Genomic DNA, 20,565 nt, shown 5'->3' on the forward strand with positions numbered 1-20,565 from the left:
TGAAAAACTCTTCTAAACTGTCAGTATATTGAGACAATAAAGTTAATATTTATTATAAAAAAGAGATGGTGAAAGGACCATGGTGAGTAAGAGCAAAAGAATATGGGAAAAGTCTAAGAGTAGAGAAATGGTAAGAACGTTTATGAATGTAAACTCAACATAGGTTAGCAGGAGGTATACTGACAGAGAAACAGAGTAATGCAGTGTGTATAGAGCTGCATAGAGCAAGATATCATAATATAGCACTACACTGATTAAACACAATATAAAACCTTCACTTAGTAAACATTCATGGGATTAACCAGTATGTCAAAAGAGTTTTATATATACTAAAACACTAGCAACTGACATTACAGACTTGTTAAAAGGCATAGGCTCAACATACATAAACCTTATCTAATCTGAATGAAATTTAATCAACTACAACACAGTACCAGGGTCTATTTATTGTTCTACACAGTCTTAGAACAAATAGAAATGTAGTAACATTTGACACATACCTGCACTATGAAGACAGATGGTGACTGAATGAAAGAGGAGACAACAGTGAGGGGATATTTAGCAATACATTCTACTGCAATTGACCCTCCTACACTCTAGTCAAATTCTAACAGAGTAATCAGTTTATAGCCAGTGCAAAGCAGCTAACGGGGAGAGGTTCAAAGTAGAATAACTTCTTTCATTTCCTGAATGCAGAAATCTGGCAGCAAGGGAGACTAAGTAACTGGCACATACAGTGTAATCTGTTGGTCAAGTGAAAGGACAGTGGCAAGCTTTTTCCAGCACAGGGCAGGCATGTATTTGACTATTTGAAATGAATACACAGCAAATTTCTCAGTGAAAACATTTGGGAGTCGGGCCTTGCTGCAGAGATCCTGCAGCACTGGGGTCAGATGTAGTGATCTCAGGCTCTGCGCTGTGAAGGAAGATGTTAGCTGAATCATGAGTTTACGAAATATTGCAGCTGTTTTTGATTTTGTTGCACATGCTAATGAGTGGTTTTCTTCAGACACTAGTTCCTTAGGACAGACTTGTCGCTGTAAAGAGATATACAGTATATTTTGTCCTCTTAAATGTGTGCAGTTTTAACATCATCATGCTTTGGCATGCGGCTTAGCTACTCATTTGTTAAGTGTCTTGCATGAGTTGCTTCTTTTGCTATGAGACATGAGTCTCTTGCATTTTATTAATTATTAAACATCAATAGTAAAAGGCCACTTGTTAATGAACAAATCTCCACTAAAATGGAAAGAAACTTTGAGAATGTAAACACTGCGAGATGCTACATTCTGAATAACCTTCACGAAGACAGGTGAGGAAGTTCATAAAAGTAAGTCATGGTAACCTTTTTCAAATTCAAAGACAGCCCTAATGCAGTGCTTTAGAAAGAAGACCTGCAGTACCGTGTTAGGGTGGTTTCTGTGGCTGTGTTTGTTGCATGCTAATTAGCCATGTGTTCCCTCCCTAGAACTGCCTTCAACAAGACATCTGCATGCCAAGTGATTCCCCTGTATATTTCCACAGTGGCTGCTACCACGCAAGTGTTCATTCATCATGGTAGTTCCAGGTAGAGGTGCTGGGGAGTTTCATGTTAAGATAGGGGTAGGAGCAGTGAGTGTGTGTGAGGGGTGCTTGAGTGTGTGTCTGCCTGGGAAGTAGTGACTGGAGAGTTGGTGAGGAGGTCAGGTGGGTGTGTGCATGTGTATGTGAATGAATGAGAGTGAGAGTGCGATCTAGTGGGTATGGGGCTGTGCACATTAATCTATGTGCATGTGTGTGTACACGTGTTTGATGTGTATGTGCGAGTGAGTATAGGTTGGGGTGACTGTCTTAACTTCACACACCCTTACAGTAGCAAGTATGAGTCTACAACTCTGAGTGGGAGGACTACAAGCTACCAGGGATTACTACAATATGAGGAAGGGTGGAACACTAGCCACCAGGGAGTACATAAGACTTGTGCTGTAAAGGCACTTAAACAGTAAGGTGATTGGGCGGGGGGACAATTAGCCAGCAGGATTAATGCATAAGACTAATGCTGTAATGGCACTTAAAACAGTATAGGGATCAGGGAGTTGGGGAAGCCACTTGACACTTGGGAGACTCCTGTAAACTCATGTGCCATAATAGCACTTAGTACAGGGACTGGGGCGGGGCACTAGACACCAGGGAGACTACTCTAAACTCATATGCCATAACAGCACTTAATACAGTACAGGTACCAGGGGAATGGGGGAACCACTGGATACCAGGGAGACTACGCTAAACTCATAGGTTCATAGGTGTGCACTAGTCTAATGGCCCTGGAGCCTTTTACAAGCCTAGCTCATAGGATTACCCTGGCATCGTGCCACCCGTCCTTAGTTCCCAGAGCCTCTGTCGAGTAGAGATACTGGAGTGATTCCAGGGGTGAATTTTCTGTTTTCCATCCACTCATCAAGATTTCTCTTGAAGAGGGCCAGTGAGGCACTCTGCTTGACATGTATGGGAAGCCTATTCCATAGCATGGTTAGTCTCTGGGTTATGAACCTGTCTCTCCAGCTTGTTCTCTTGATTGTGGTAATGAGGTTGAGGTCTCTAGAGTGTGTAGTGCAGAGGGATTGGGATTTCTTTAGATATAGCATTTCTAACAGTGCTGTGTCAGACATGGCTTTGTAAATCAAGGAGAGATCATCTCTAAGTAGGCGATATGAGACAGAGAATAGTTGGAGATTTTTGAGTCCATATGGGACGTGTTTAATGCCTAGGATCCTCTTTGTGAGATACTTTTGCGGCGTCTCCAGTTGTTGCAAGTGTCTAGTGAGGTACATGCCAAATGGGGCATTGTACTCGATGATTGGCTTAATGAGGAAAGAGAAGAGGGAGACAAAGACTTATTTCTTCCTGGATGCAAAACCCTTAGTAATGAGATGTGCCACATAGAAGGACTTTCTGACCACGGTGGCAATGTGGTGGTCAAAAGAGAGGTTGCTGTCAACCTGTGTTCCCAGATTTCTTATGACGCCTTCTGTCATGTCTTCTCATGGGCCGTAACAGCACTTAAAACAGTACAGAGACCAGGGGAATGGAGGATTACTGGATAACAGGAAGACTACGTTAAACTTATGGACCATAACAGCCCTTAAAACAGTACAGGGACCAGGGGAATGGAGGATTACTGGATAACAGGAAGACTCCGCTAAACTTATGGACCATAACAGCCCTTAAAACAGTACAGGGACCAGGGGAATGGGGAAACCACTGGAAACCAGGGAGACTACTTTAAACTCATGGGCCATAATTGCACTTAACTGTACAGAGATGGGGGGTAAGAGCCATTAACTTGTTTGCCATAATTGCATTTAACAGTATGGATACTGGGGGTGTGGGGGGCACTGCTCACCAGGGATTAAGGGATATGACATGACATGGGACTGTGGCCTTCCCTGATGGTCTAGGTCTGGAAAAGGAGACATCAGCAATGTCCGTCATTGCAGGGACAGATAAGGGGACTGTGGTGCGTGTGTATGTGCTGAATGTGTACTTATGTATGTCAGTGAGTGATGGGGGGTAGCTTTGTTTGCGCAATGTGGCTGCCACAATTAGCTACTGCAGGAAGTGCTGATCTGCACTTCGCAGTAGTCAGCTGCAATTCATAGGCATGCATGTGAGCCAATAGTGAGGTCTCTGCTCATCTCAGCTAACATGTGTGAATCGCAAACTGTATTGTATTAACCGGCCCATTTTACCTCAGCTTTTAATGAGAAGTGGTAGGGCTTTCATGAATTCCCAGGAGAGTTTTAACTCATGGAAGGATTATTGAAATACCTGCATTTGTAAACATAAATACATATATCATTTTAAAGATTATTTTCATTTTACAGTGTTTTTTTATTACTCAAGAGAAAGTTGTGTCTTCTGTACATTGATTTGACTTAGAAAGTCCAAGTACAATTAATTGCCTGTCCCACCTCACCTGTAATTTCTCCAAAAAGTCAAATGATATGCTATATGCCAACACTGTCTAAATGTTATTCCTTAATAGTCAGTGTTTAATGTAAATAGGTGACACTTTCAAAAGGAGGTATAACAGAAGAGTAAAAATGGTATCGGCAAACATTATTCTGGCATTTCACAGGGGTCAGTTTAAAAGCCCAAACTACGATGTTTTTCTTTCTCTGTCTTTTCGCTTAGTAATTTTTGAAAAATAACAACATATTCCTTGTTTCTCTTTATGCCCAAATATCTATTCTGTTTTAAGCATATCTTTGTCAAACCACAGTCACAATTATCCTTCTGTTTATGGCACTGTATTATGATGTTAATATTAAGGGTGTTTCACGTTATAAAAAGACAAATTTAGTGACTCCAGAAACCTGCTGTGTTGTGATGACATGTTCTAATTTTGAACAGCATGTTAGCATCAATTATTGTAATGATATGTAATTGTGATCCTTCGATCCTACAGTGTTTGCTTACATTGTCTTTCTTCTGCAGACCCACTCAGAAGACAGGCCGTTCCAGTGTGAGGAATGCAAGGCTTTGTTTCGCACCCCTTTCTCCCTGCAGCGACACCTGCTAATACACAACAGTAAGTGATAATGTAGGGCTTGAGAGGTCAGTCAGCCTTCCCTTATTACCTATTCATCTGTGCCTTGGGAAAATGATGCCAGTTGACTGCATGTTATTTGAGGAAGTTTATTGTTTACCCCAACAGATGAAGTGAAAGGCTTTTGCACAAATAGACTTGGAAGTAAGATAAAACAAACTGTGTATATGTAAGGACAGTTGAAGTGTGCATGTATGAGCTTTGTGGCTGTAACAAAATCCCTTGAGTCTGTTCTTGATTAACATTAAGAACAAAGATGCCAGATGTGTGTGTTTATTTAATTGATATACAAGAGGATGGGAAAATCTGAAGGGGTATTAAAGATAATGAACTACTAAGAGGTATCCTGCTGTGATTTTGTTTACCCATCCTGTTTTCCCTAGATAGTAACGATTTTCTAAATGTGTTGTACTGAACGTTATTAACCATTGGTTTACACTGCATGGAGATGAGTTAGGATTCTAGATCAGTGTCTCTTATTCGACATAAAGCAATCTATCCATCTAGTTACACTGGCTGCATCAGCAGTGAGTCTTTCATGCATTACTGTACGTATTAACCACATTAACATATGCCTGCGTACATAGTCTGTCATTTCATTTCCTTGTAAATATTATCTATACTAATTCAATCCAATTTAATTTAGTGTTTGTGTACTCCAGTTTGAGCTATAATTGGGTTTTACCTGTGGCCTGGGACATTACTTAAAATATTATTTAGACCGGCCACTTCTCCCAGTTAAAAAGCAATAGATAATTTTTCTGAGATCATGTTGAAAGCAGTTTTATTAGGCCATGCTCTTTGTAATAATGTGTGTAACAGACGTATATGAAATCCTACAGGCTACTCTCACTATTTGGTTTGTATGAGGTTCAGAGGTTAAATGCATAATGTATTAAATATCATTTGACAGACACAACAGAATACTGGTTTTAAACACATCTGTCACCGAATGAAATAGGGAACGACCCCAAGCTAAGGAAATGGAAACACTGTAAAGAATGTCAGAGCTTGCCTTAATCCCTTACTGACATGAAATCATTTAATGAAAAGTGCAGATATAGTCCAAGCTGTAGAAAATGCATAATTTATTGAAACACTGTCTGGTATTGTTAGTATTAAAGCACTTTCTCCAGCTTATTGCCAGACATACATAATGGATTACTGCCAGCAGAAGAGGAAAATTATATAATCTTTCCTCGAGCCTCAAATGTCCTTTCCACTGGATTTACAATGTACTGCATTTGCAATATTATATAATATTAGTTGCCAAAAAACAGACAGACAGAGAATATTACTAATGCAGACAGGAATATTACTAATTCTGAAATGGTCAATTATTCATGTTTTTTTTTTCTAATTCTGAATTAACTTTCCAGTAAGATTGAGGTACCCTGTGGAGTTTGGTGTCAAACAAGATGATAGCATTTGGTTTAATTCATTGTATACTATAAGTACATGTTCAACTTTTGCTGTAGAACAGGTTAAAATGCTTGCAGCAGGTAACACAAAGGAATGAGCTTTTCAAAAAGCAAAGATGAGTAGAATGCTATATCATATTTGTCTAAAGCTGGCATGTAAATGGAGAAATTAATTTGGTGTAAGTAACTTGTCCTATGCAAACCACCTCATGGCCCTATTACTGTATTCTGTCTCCTACAGGCTGTTGAGGGGAGATCTGTGCCTGACATACAAGGCATTTTCAGACCCCACTCTGATGGAACCTTTCTAAAGACTTACACTTTGTCTGTGGTATAAATAGGATCTGCTGAAGAGACAGGTATGTATCCCAGAGACTACCCTTTCTCTGGAACAGGCTCCCCATCCATATGAAGCAGAGTTCCTCCCTAACCTGATAGAAGTGTAATTTATACAGTTAGATGGGGAACAGGAAATTCATTCCTGGTTTGGTGCCTATATCTCTAATGGACACAGGCAGCCTGTAAATACTTCATATCCCAGGCACCTGTTTGTACATGATTAATCTCCCAAGCCCCTTTTTACACTTATCAAGGATACCAGAACTTGTCAGAGATGTGGGATGCATGGCTAGGCTTTAAAAGGCTTTTGTGGTTGTTAGCCTAGTAAATACTTATGAATCCATGAACCTATCTGCTTTCCCTATGGGTTGGCAGCTGTGACACCACTGTCAGTGTAGCTGTAGGGCTAATACTTTGTGAGTACAAGTACAAGTAAACATGTAAGATCACTGATAAAAAAGAGTACTCATTGTAATATATTATGATTAGCAAACCTGGATAATAATTTAAAACAGGGACATCCTTCTTTAATGGGAAATGCCTGATGCATGCAGCCAGACACTACATTTAAAAAGGAAAAACAGAAGCATAGCAAAGGCCTGTAAAAGGTAGGTAAACATTCAGAGTTACATGTGTGTTTCATTGTGTTGCACCCCACAGCTCCATATGCTACCTTGGGATCTTGCCAGGTCTGGGTTTCCCTTTTTACAGGGTGCAGCTGTCTGTGTGCATTAGATGTCCCTCATCTATGCAATGTGCCATTAAGTTCATTGTTTCAGTAGGGTGGTCATCCAAAAATGTATTCATTGGTTGGCAATCCCGGATCCTGTTATAAGTTCGTATTTATTCAGGACTGCAGTCTTCTAATTAGAGGAAAAACTCCAAATTGCTTTAGAGGTAAGAATTTGTGACTTGCTGTTTTTAGAACGTACTCTTCATTTCTACTGAATAGTCTATAATTTGAGATAATTCTGCATGTTTATTAATGATATTCATTTTCAGAGGTTTATAGATATCTACTAGGTTATTCATTTGTGAGGATCTTAAGATGCCTTGTCTTGCCTTCTTTTGATAGTTTTTAGCCCTTGTATTTCTTTAGAAATAACCCGAAAGTGGGAAGAACAAGGATAATTCGGAACATTTACTTGTTGCCTTTGCCCTTGAGGGACAATGGTTGCTATAACAGTGATGAATTTGTGTATTCCATTAATTCATCCAAATTACGTTTCAACAGAATGAGAGAAGTACATTTCTTTATGCAGAGTGAAAGACAGTTACAAGCAGAGATATTCTCTGTGAGATACCTATCCCTCCAAAATGTTTTATGTTGCAAAAGAGCTTGAGATCACTTGAACAGGTGTTTACACTACCATAGGACATGCACATGTGTAAAAGGTCTGACAGGATAGGGCCCACTGAGGCTGTACTCATTTGGCAGAGGTTGCCTCTTAGTAGTCTGCATGATGCCAAGAAGAGGGACAAGGTTTTGAGATGGTCTGCATAGCTTTTGTGATTTAGGCCACTGATTTATTTATTTTTTTTGCTGACAAAACATTGCAGTCATACAATACAATGCTATGTTGTACTTGTATCAACAGTGCAAACATTTTCAATGTCATATTTTGTTGAAAGTGAGTTCTTTACATGTTCTCTCTCATTTTTATAGCTTTAACTTAATTTGTGTCATTAAGTAATGGCACTGCATACTGACCTGCTAGAATTATTAAAATGCTGCTGTCATTATCCACTTCAGTGTTGAGCTACTCAGGTCTTATGATATTAACCTCAGCCTTATCTCAACCATATACCTCCCAACTCCTTTGTTTCATTTAAAGGACTTAAGGTTGGGCTTCTAGATATTACGTGAAACACTTGGAGATCTCTGGGAACTGTGGGATTCCCTTATCTTGCCTTATACTCTCACTGACCACTATCCTGTTATACTCTATTGGTCATGTAAATGCTCCAAATCACCACCTACATATATTATGATAGTGTCTGAGAGTTTGGAAGTGACCCTTCTCACAAAATTAGACTGCACAAGTCTGTACTGTGAAACAATCCTAATTACCCATGTAACATTTTCTTGAACCAACTTACATCTGTTCAAAACAGGCTATTTTCCATCAGAGTTACAAATAATATATCTAGAAAATGCCCTAGGGGTATTCTTGATATTAAACATTATCTGAGGGAAGGAGTTAATGCCTCACTGTGGTTGGGTGGGGTGGGGTGGGGGGCAGACAAGATGATATACTAGTTCAAAACTTCCTATCACTCAGGAGGCACAGTACAATAGTGCTTATCGCTACCAAATTTGACTCTGGATGAAGCCAGTAATCTTTTCTAATAAACCACCCAAAAACCTTTTGGAAGGTATTAAAGATCAGGCTTACAGATCTTTAAAACTAGATCCATTGCACTTCACATCTCAGCAACTGCTTTTTCATTCTCTCTAAGGATTAAGTTCTGTCCATTGATACCCTTCTCCCTTTCTTCCCTCACTTTTACCTAACCTCAGTCCTAGGCCAATCATTTCCTTCTACCAGGTTTTCTACCTGACTTTCAACTTTAGAGCAGTTGTGTCAAGTACAGTGTAGTCTCCTAAAAAAAGCTACAAATGAGATTTGCCTAAAATATTACCTTGTACTTCTTGTCTTCTTTAAAATGGCTGCACCTTTATAGCCAGATACTTTTTATATTTATAATCTTTCTTACTTAATCAGTCTCTTACCCATCCCATGGGGTTATAAAGGTTAAATTGTTGCTAGATAATTTTGCCAAACTGAAATCTAAACCAATGGATAGAAGGTTAATTACAGATTACATGGAAGCAAAACAGTCACTATGTAAAACTAACTGGAGTGAGGTGTTCAGTGGAAAAACTGCAGATGGAATGTGGAAAGTTTTGGAAGAGAAATTGTTTGAGTGCAAAAAATCAAAAAAATGTTTAACATCAAGATTTAGGCATACAAAATCAGGGAAATATATTTCCATAAGAACAAGATATCTGATTAAGCTGAGAGACAAAAAATATAAGAAATAGAAGAGAGGTTGAACTACAACTTTGAAAACTGAAATAAAAAGCTGGAGAAGTAGATTAAGCACAGTGTGAGACAAGATCAAGAAAAATTTAAAGAAAATTTATGTAAAGATATTGAGCATAATAGGAAACCTTTTTATAGATACATACGATGTGGAAGGAGTAAAGACACACAAACTGATAAACTGTGTGCAGATTCTAAAATTTATTCTTAGATACAGCAGATTATAGATACATTTACAAAATCTTATGCAGAACAGTTTGGATCCACAAAAGGGGTGGTAAATTGTCATAGTGACATTCAGGTAACTACAGATACCTGATTATATTGAAAAAGAACAGTGCAAACTGGATCCAAACAAAGCACAGGGAGGAGACAGAATTAGTAACAATGACCTGAGAACACTTCAGCAAGAACTTATGGTACCAGTCTATTATTCACCAAGTCGTACGAATATGGTGAGATTCCTCAAGATTGGAGACATGCGCTTATTAAACCTATCTTTAAGGGGAAAGGGGAGTAGGACAAACCCAGAGTCATGCAGACCCATTCATGTTGAGTTAAAATAATGGAGAAGGTAATATTGGATAAGTTATTGTCAGAACTGGATAGGCTGGGACTTGAAACCATATATCAGCATGCATATGGTGAAAATAGATCTGTTACCACCTGTAACATGATGTTCTGTAACAATATAATAACAGCTATGAATGATAATTTGTGCTGTGATGTAATTTATATAGATTTAACGTCAGCATTTGATAGAGTCATACACAAAACACTGATCAATAAGTTAGTACAACTAGGTATTGGATATTTTTAAAAACAGCCTGGACACTTATTATGGGAACAAGTGTTTTGATATATTGGCAAGCTAGAAGGGCATTAATGCACATGCTTGAAATATTTGTATGTACGTGTGTATGTATGTATCCCACTAATTCATGCTGCTGTTTTCCCTTTCCCACAAAACTCTTGTCTCTCTGCCTGGGTCCAGATGGAGAGATGATAAAGGAATGCGAATGGAGAGAGATGATAAGGGGCACAGCTGGAGAGATGATAAAATCAGCAAGCAAAAGAAAGTAGTATTGCTGGAATTAAATTCATCCTCAAGTCTTGGTGAGTACCTCATATCTCATGGACAGAAGTAGGTTAAAAAATAAAAACAGCTGGGTGCACAAGTCCCAGGATAAAAAGTGCCCAATCCTAGAAGGAGCACTGGTGCCAGGACTGGGAAAATGACAGTGTTGAATCCTCAAGACACAGAAACATTCCTACAATGGGTTAGGCCAGGCTCAGAGGGAGGATGGCCCCTGTTATTGAAGGAAGTAGTAGTCTACAAAAACTGACAGAACAAAAAAAGAGCCATAAAGATGATAGAGTGGACTATTGAGGATAAGAAAGAAATTATGTATTGTTACTATTATGTAAGAAGCTCAGAATTTCGAGATAGAAGATATACAATAAGATCAGGAGAGAAATTAGATGAAAGAAAAAATACCTGCACAAGAAAAACTGTCAAAAGCTTCAAATGCAAATTTGTGTTCATTAATACAGCCGAGTCATGAAAAACATTATATAGACCAGGAAACCTTGGTCTGTTTAGAAAAAGAAGTGACTGAAGAAGTGTAAAAATATAAAGAATTAAATCTAGAAATTTTTGAAAGGTGTAAAAAACAAATATTGACATGGGGAAGAAAGAGAGATTTAATATAGTTTAAAATGGGTCCATATGACTACATCGACAAGTCATAACATCGACAGTCAGTACACCGACACAAAATCACCGACCGATTAAATAACCGAAATCCCACTTCACCGACATTCACAAGTTCGACAACAAAGCAGTCAGGTGTGTGCGTTAGTGTCGGAGCTTGGGCTAGGGGTGGGTAAGTGAGTTAGGGTTAGGGTGCAGGTAGGTGAAGTGTGCGTTAGTGTCGGAGCTTGGGCTAGGGGTGGGTAAGTGAGTTAGGGTTAGGGTGCAGGTAGGTGAAGTGTGCGTTAGTGTCAGAGCTTGGGCTAGGGGTGGGTAAGTGAGTTAGGGTTAGGGTGCAGGTAGGTGAAGTGTGCGTTAGTGTCAGAGCTTGGGCTAGGGTTGGGTAAGTGAGTTAGGGTTAGGGTGCAGGTAGGTGAAGTGTGCGATAGTGTCGGACCTTAGGGTTAGGGTTTGGGTCAGGGCTAGTGTGTATGCTATGTAGTGTAGTGTGTTGAAGTAGACCCGGTTTAGTACGTGTAGGAGTTTTGTGCAGTGGTTAGGGGCATTTACTTAGTGACTGCTTCGTTGTCGAACTTGTGAATGTCGGTGAAGTGGGATTTCGGTTATTTAATCGGTCGGTGATTTCGTGTCGGTGTACTGACTGTCGATGTTATGACTTGTCGATGTAGTCATATGGATCCTTTAAAATATATGCAAAGGCAAAAGCCAAATTAATCAGTACAAAAAACAGCCCCAAAGATATTTGAGGAGAAATACAGGCAAAGGCACCCAGCCAGATATGAAAAATTTCACAATATAAAAAAATAAAATCACAATGAGGGAATGTAGAACAGAAGCTTATTAAGCAGAAGTTAAAACAAGTAGAATATGAAGATTTGGAATACATGTGAGGTGAAGGATTTAGTGTAGACAGTCTGACACAGGTTATATCACAGCATGACAGAACAGTGAGTCCCCCAAGTAAGGAGAAACAGGAGCAGCAGGAGATATCTGAAGAAGAGATATGAACATGGGAAAGAAAAAGAAGTTCAGTATGGTGCAATATTTATGCAAAATAGAAAGCAAAATTAATCAGTGCAAAAAGAGTAGCACCAAAGATATTTGAAGAGAATACAAAGGCATCAGGGTATGGACAATTTTTTTAACACAAAAAAATAAGAAAAAGTGGAAGAGCAGAATTGGGATTAGTAATGGAGAAGTTAAATAAATGTAAATTGAGGTTATGGATTACCTGTGAAGTGAAAGATTTAGTATAGAAAATCTAACTCTGATAACACCACTACTGGATAGAATAATGAATCCCCAAATTAAGGAGAAACCAGTAGCATGGGAAACATCTGATCAGTTGCCATATGAAGATACTTTGGAGCCTTCGGTAGGAAACCAGTATAAAAGTTCAGGTGGAGTTATACAGCAAGAGAATGAACAGGAAACTCTGGCAAATCTGACGCAGTCAATGTTGTGGAGTGATAGGCCACTGAATTACCATTTGAAAGAGCAATAGATGACACAGGATAAAACTGAAGAGAATATGGCACAGGAAGATGCTCTGGAACTTTCTGTAGCATGCCCACAAGAAACGGATAACAAAGAATGTACCCTCAGTTTAGCAAAAATGATCTAAAGGAAGAGTTGCTTGATTTAGACATGTTAAGCTCAATAAAACAAATATACTACAGAAAGTCAACAAGACCCAAAATGTTAGAAGTTTGATAAAACAAATGAACACAGTAATCACGACTGTTCACAGAAATTCATGTGATATAACAGAAGTAAATAGGATATATTACTGTGTAGCTAACTTAATAACAGATAAAGTCTTACTGCAAAAACACAGGGTAGTAAGGGAAAGGAAAGGGAGAAATCAAATGCCATCATGGAAGTATCAAATAGAGAAACCAATAAAGCAATTAAAACAAGAAGTGTAATTGTTAGAAGAGTACAGAAGAGGGAACAGATCAACAAAAATACTCAAAGATAGACGTGATAAAAAACAACATACAGTATCAGAACAAATCAGGATCTATCGTACACTATTGCAAACAATAAACTAAAGATAGCACAAGCAGAAAAACTTGGAAGACATGCAGATAAATATAAAGGAAAAGTACAAAATAAGTAATTTATTGATGACCCAAAAAGTTTTATAGAGAACTGGGAAACAGTGCAAAAGGAATAGAAACACCACAAAAAAAAAAGAAATAGACACAGTTTGGAGAAATATCAATAAAGATTCAGTGGAACACAACAAAGATGTTCAATGACTAAAAGAAGTAAAAAAAAGAGTAAGAAGATCAAATGTACATGATATGATATGGTATGGTATGAAGTAATGTGAAGAGAAACTGAAACAAAATTAAGAAAAGTTCCTAATTGGAAAACCTCACGTTCAGATGTAGTACCTAACTTCTGGCTAAAAAAATTAACATCTTTACATGAAGATTTGGCCATGAGTAAGAACTATTTATATGTGCACCTCTAACAGACTCCAACCTGGTTAATAACAAGAAAAACAATAACCTTCCTTAAGAGCGAATCTGCAAGCTGCCCTAAAAACTATAGACCAATAACTTGCCTTATGGCGACGTATAAACTATACACTGAAATTGATGCCGTCAGAGTTTATAGTCATTTAGAAAAAAACAATACAAAACATGACAGTAGAACAAAAGTGTAAAAAAAGAAAGTCAAACGGAGCAAAGGATAATTTGTTGTTAAAGTCTTAATGGAGATCTGTAAAAAGGGGAAAAATCTAAGTGTGGCATGGATAGACTGCAGAAAACCATTTGACAGCATCCCACGTTTATGGATAAAAGAATGCTTATAAATGTATAAGATACACCCTACACTGATCACTTACATTACAGTGACCATGAAACAGTGGCAAACCACTTTGCAGCTAAGACATGATATAGGAAAAATTATTATTCCAGGGATAAAAATTCAAAGGTGGATATTCCAGGGTGATTCTTTGTCACTGTGAAGAAAATGAAAACATTGTCATCTGTGTTAGCATGATCGGCAGGAGATTTGTGTATTAACGAGATTAACTTGTATTGTATGTCAGCATGCTTAGTTGTGAAAATGTAAAGTTTTTAAAATGTTGAGTATCTCCTTGCTTTTACAAAATATTTAAAAAAGCTGTCAGTGTTTTGATTCATTTCTAATTGCATATGTTTGTGAGGGAGATTCTAAAGTACAAACTGTTTGTGGAGAATCAACTGAATAGTAGGTGATGTCATTAGAATGTTCCTGGTTGCTAGGTGATTATTTTAACAGCTGATTGACAAGGAAAAAGAACGTTTTTTTTTAAACAGCTGACTGTTATTTTAAAATAAGACAGCTGAGACTGTTAAGCTGAACAGTTTGTGAAGAGAAGCAGTTAGTGAAGAGTTGCAGTCAGAAGGTACCCGGAAAAAGGACTCACCAGAACTGTAAGCCTGCCTTTGCATTGCTGTTATGGTTTAGATTAGATCAGAGACGGTATTCTCTAGTTAGGTTACGAAAGTTTACTTTAGATAGACCCCAGGATTCAATAAACTCCATGTAGGAATAGTGTTATTCCTACACTGAGTGAATGTTTTCCACATCCACATAGCCTTAACAGCAGCTTGCCTTACATATTAATGAAGGTGTACTACTGAGAATGGCTCTGCGGACGTGAACACTGAATGAGTGCAGGGGGCGTGTTTCAGTAGTGCTCGCAGATCCAACACGCCCCCCTGCACTCTGAAAGGGCCGTATGGCACTTTCTAAATGCTTTCAGTGTCTGCGGACACTGAAAGCAGGAATTTAAATGAGAAGCAATGCAGGGGGTGTGTGACAGGTACTGTCACACACCCCCTGCATTGGCAACCTCTTAGAACAAAAAATCTAGATAAAGCATAAAATGGGGGGGGGGGGCAAATAGGGTCAGATTTTAAATATTGCCCTTACAAACCTAGAAAGTTGATAGAGGAACAGGGTTAGTATTAACATAACATGTTCGGAAGGATTAGAAGTCTGAAACTCAAATGTTTGCCATTATGCAGTGACTTCAATCCTGATATTGCCCATACAGACTTAAGTTGATAGAATGACAGGTAGTTCATTACCAAATATGAATTACAAGTAGTATTAATACATGTAAATAAAGTGCTTGTATTCATTTTCTTCCATTCTAAGTTAAGTTTAAGCGTAGCTGAGTGGGTTTGCATTTCATAGCCCTCTGCTCAGCATTGCTTAAAGTGTAGTGATTAGAGTTCTGGCTTTGCATGCAGCAGTTCACTGTTCGAGTACCAAGACAGGCACATTATTTTTTCATGGGAAAGCATTGTTAAAATTAGTTTTATATTTTAAATTATGTAGTAATTGATATTTGTTAACCAGGGAAGTGTAGCTGGTTCAAACTGGAAGTGTCAGTGCATATAACATGTGAAATCACCCAAGTGTCCCATACAGTATAGTCACACGCCAAGGTAATGCAATGAATGCACATAGGGGGATGTCATATAAAGTAAATCATATACACTGAATAATATGCCAGTAATGATTAATTTACAGTTCTGATATTTATTCTTCATTGAAAACTGAGTTATACTTACTAGTGCTTAGCTCTGCTCAGCCAGTTTGAGCATTGCTTAGACATTAATTGTAAGCAGCAGTCAGCCCAGCTAAGTGGATTTATGCACTGCTAACCACTCCTCAGCATTTTCCCCTTTAAGTACTGCTCAACTCAGCTTAGCAGATTTGAGCACTGCTAAGCTGTGCTTAATATTTTCAAAATGGTCCAAATTATGGCATTTGGCGGTAATATGGCCTTATTTAAACTGCACAGGCGGGAATACAGCCAGAACCTGTTGTAGTTTGATCTGTGCAGAAACCATGTCTGGCGTTGGAGAGGAAGCAAGCTTTTGGGCACAGCGCTGGGGCATTCTGGAGTCCAGGGTCATGGCTGGACTCCTCATTGAGCACCATGATGACAGACTGCTGCAGGGCCAGTACCAGGGCTCACAGTATAAAGCAGAGGCCTGGGACCATCTGGCACATGATCTCACCAGTGCTACTGGAATCCCCCGAACTGCTGAGGAGGTACTGCATTATTATGCCAACCTAATGTGTAAGAAGGGTGTGCTGTTGATCCAGTGGATTCAAAATGCTTGGGCATGGAATGCTCCAGTAGTTTGTAAGTATCCCATCCATAGCTATACTAAAGTCTAGCCTGAGTATGTGATAGGTATGCATAATGTTTATTTCCCCCTACAGCTGCAGAGTAGAAATGTATAATTTGCACAGGGGGTCGTCAACAGTTGACTGCAGTTGGAGTGTCTCATGTGTGTCAGACTGTTTGACAAGCCTGGAGGTGTATGTCTGTCTAATATATATTTATACTCCACCTTCTTTGGCTTTGCTGCCCACATTTTGGGGTCTGGCTGTGTGATAGGATGGGTGATCAGGTAAGGATGGGTTTCTCACCGCGTCTTTGGGCCATGTTTCTGTGGATGCACAAATGTCACCATCTTCCAGGGTTATGACTGCTTGCAATGAGTACATTTTCCTGTTTAGACTCCTAGTGTTTAGCAGCATGGCCTTTAATTTGCTTATTTTGGAGTGTTTTATGTTGGTAGTATGGACCCCATGACTTTCCCTACAAAGGCACTATGGGGAAGGCAAGGACCTTTGCTAGAGGCCTGAAGGCCAAGTGAGACAGATGCAAGCCATCTCTAGCAAAGCAGCGTGGTCTGTCGATCATATGTTCCCAGGCTTCCAGGCAGTGGATCCCCCTGGGATGTCACCAGTTAGCGAGCCAAGTGTTACTGACGATCATTTTCTGTTTGTATTGAGCCATCATTTTGGGTGATGGCGGAATGCTGCTGAAGGCTAGGGACATACCTGCATGGGACACATATTCAGCAAGCTGAATCATGTCTGTCTTCCTATAGTCCATGGAGGTACATCTGACATCGTTCACACCACCATGGACCAGGCCAGAGTGATACATGTACCTGTTGTGGGCTGACTTGATTGCATGTGTGATATGGCAGATTATGGCACCTGACAAACAAGTAACTGTGACTTTCTCCTTATCCTGCCTGATGAGAGGCACATCTGTGTGTCTCACACTGGAGTCTTCTATGAGTAATGTGTTGGGTGTATGGTAAGGCCTTATTGTTTGCAAGACCCTGGTGTGTGGACTATGCATGGTCTGTGATGTGTAGGTTTGTGGAGTTCTCATGTGTTTTTGCCTCTGAGGTGTGCTTTGTTTTTGTTTTGTTGTGGAACTCCACTTACATGGGTGTGTGTTGTGTATTTGTAGGTGATGTTTACTGACTCCGTACACTGCTGGTCACCTATATTACTGCACAATTTGTTCTGGTGTACACATTCTCCATTTGTCTGCATTGGTTCCCCTTCCCCTTATGTGTATCTCTCTGTCCTTCTGTAGTCTAGTCACAGGCTTTGCCCACAGTGGCTGCTGTTATGAAATTTGAAATTCTGGTGCGAGTGGGGTAAATGCCGTAACATCACACACAAGGTTATAGACTTCACACCTGTGAGTGTACCTGTTTAGCAGGTTGTCCATCATTGCACCACTACATATGCTGTGCTCCTCAGATGATTTGTGTTACTATGTTATTATAAAGCTAACATGTTGACCTAGATGTCAAACCATCACAGACTGACAAGTGGACAGGCCCATATATGACAATCAGACAAAGGCCCACACATGAGGACAGGGTGTTAATACTTTTCTACCAAACATAGACAGTTGGGAGAACAGTTTGGTATTTGCTTGCTTTCTCTTATGGGTATGACATCTGCTTCTCCACTGTCTGCCATTGATGTTTCATCATGACCCTTTCTTGTTTTGCAAATAGCTGGCATGTGAATGCAATGTGAGGACAAATAACATATATACAAGGCATACTTGTGCTCCTTCTGTGACAACCTATCATTCCATGGGTATGGATGTTGGCCAGTGACATGTTGTCAGTGCTGACACAGTAAGGTGGCAGCCTTTTATAACCTGGCAGTACACTGACCTTCAGGTACCTGCTGTCCTGCTAGACACCATACCTCTCCAATTCTTAGATCCAGACATCTGGACAAAAGCCTAAATATAGGGACCATTTTTAAGTATTGGCCTTACAAACTTAGAAAGGTGATATAATAATAGGTTTTGCATTAGCATACATTTTTCTAAAGGGTATGAAGTCTGAAACTACAATTTGTCATTATTTTCTGACTTTAGTCTTTCGTGATTTGCCAGTAAACCACAAGTTCATGATAAACAGACCAAAAATATGATGTAAACCTCTGGACATTCTACAAAAAGTCTGTACAGTTGAGAGGTATGCTAGGCACTGTGTAGGTTACTCCGAGCTGTGTACTGTCCATATGTGTGGCCACTGGCCCTGACCTGTCCAGCTTTCCTGCAGTAACAGATATTGATGTCTGGACAGTGTGTACCACTCCTACTGTAGGTGTAGTTGACATGCAAAATAGTTGGCACTGCAGTTCTTGGAACATAGACCCTGTCAACCACAGTACTGTACCTAGGCCACTAAGACACGACAGCCAGGAGTAAGCGCTGGCCACATCCTGACAGTATTAACCACGCATATACATAGCTCATTGACCCCTGCATATTGTGGACATGCAACAAGGTATCAAGTTGATAGGGACAGCCCTGGGAATGTGTGCTCTGCTGCTGCTACTACCCTACAAACATAAATGTTGCTGCATTTCTATGGGAACATGGGTCTGTTGGGGGGGTGGGGGCACACCTGTCAACTGTACACATTTGAGAAAATAGTAATAATCCAGAAGGCAAAATTCACAAGAAACACACTATTTTAAAACACACCTTTTAAAACGTTATTCCAGTAGCCAGTTTTGGCTAGAAAATACCAGCCTTCTTCAGACCTTCAAAAATCATGTGACAAACTCTTTTATAGCCCAACCCAACCACTTGAGTCTTAAAGACATAGCATTATAAAACAACAACATATTAAAATGAAATACTTTTAACAATACATGTAGTGTCTATTTCTTGTGAGATAACATTAAAAACTTTTGATAGATAGTTATATATAAATATTTATATAAATGTTTTTAAAAATGTATTGTTAAAAGTATTTCATTTTAATATTTTGTTGTTTTATAATGCTATGTCTTTAAAACCCAAGTGGGTTGGGTTGGGCTATAAAAGAGTTTGTCACATGATTTTTGAATGTCTGAAGAAGGCTGGTATTTTCTAGCCGAGAGTGCTTAATGGAATAAAGTTTTAAAAGGTGTGTTTAAAATAGTGTGTTTCTTGTGAATTCTGCCTTCTGGATTATTACTATTTTCTCAGTTTTTGGTTCTTGTTTGTTACTGTATACATTTGCACAAACTGTGCTGATGTTGGCTTTACATTTTGGTTCCATGTAGCATAGTATTATGCCTGTCTTGGAGAATACAGGCATATCACTAAAGACCACATGTTAGATTGTAATGGCAGACAATTGGGTTTTAAACTTCTTACCCTTCAGAGCCTTAACAGGGCGGCCACCATAGATATGCTACCATAATGTACTACTCCATTCATTTATTGTTAAGAAGACTGACTTACTTTGTGCCTGTAGTAGTTGTGAGGATGGTGCTTGAGGGCTGACTCAGTCGGATGCACATAGTACACGGCCTATACATGGTAAGATACAGGTAGTGTGATGTGTGTGGCATCCATTTTACTGTGTGTGCGAGTCAGAGAGAGGTGTCAGTCCCTGCAGTGTCATTGTGTGTGCTATGTGTTCCCTCTTTGCCAAGGCCTGGGCATACTGGGCACGCCTCCATCTGCCTACAGGAGCAGGCTCGGGGGAGGGGGTTCCTCTTCCACATTCCCCTGTGCCTGTGGGGACCTTGGCAATGGTGGGGGGCTGTATGACCCTTCCCTGTGATGTTCCTGCTGCAGCTGTTTCCGCAGGATCATATTGTGTAGCATGGCACATACTATGAACATGTGTGCACATGCGGCTGGAGGGTACTGCAGGGCTCCACCAGATATGTCAAGACAGTGGAACTGTGACTTGAGCATCCCAAACACACGCTCTATAATGATCTTGATTTGTGCGTGTGCCTCATTATGGCGTTCTTCAGTGTGTGTTTGTGTGTGTGTGTGTGTGCATTTCTGATATGTGTGTGTGTGTGTGTGTGTGTGTGTGCATTTCTGATGTGTGTGTGTGTGTGTGTGTGTGTGTGTGTGTGTGTGTGTGTGTGTGTGTGTGTGTGTGTGTGTGTGTGTGTGCATTTCTGATGTGTGTGTGTGTGTGTGTGTGTGTGTGTGTGTGTGCATTTCTGATGTGTGTGTGTGTGTGTGTGTGTGTGTGTGTGTGTGTGTGTGTGTGTGTGTTTGTGTTTGTGTGTGCATGTGTGCATTTCTGATGGGTGTCATCATCCACAGCTTCAGTGCATAGCCACCATCCCCCATCATATGGC

The 20,565-nt window shown here is 39.6% G+C and overlaps 1 protein-coding gene across 2 annotated transcripts in view; it reads left to right on the plus strand.

Annotated features, from left to right (window-relative positions):
- The window catches only part of PRDM5 (PR/SET domain 5), a 2,968,604-nt gene that overhangs the window by 1,744,265 nt on the left and 1,203,774 nt on the right, over positions 1 to 20,565 (plus strand). For both annotated transcript variants that reach the window (XM_044074997.1, XM_044074998.1), the window contains one exon: positions 4,477 to 4,570. In XM_044074997.1, coding sequence (XP_043930932.1) covers positions 4,477 to 4,570 — 94 coding nt within the window. The remainder of the gene's footprint in view (positions 1 to 4,476; positions 4,571 to 20,565) is intronic.

This window comes from Protopterus annectens, chromosome 6.part0, assembly GCF_019279795.1.
Source record: "Protopterus annectens isolate FY-2018-M chromosome 6.part0, PAN1.0, whole genome shotgun sequence".
Classification (NCBI taxonomy): Eukaryota; Metazoa; Chordata; order Ceratodontiformes; family Protopteridae; genus Protopterus; species Protopterus annectens.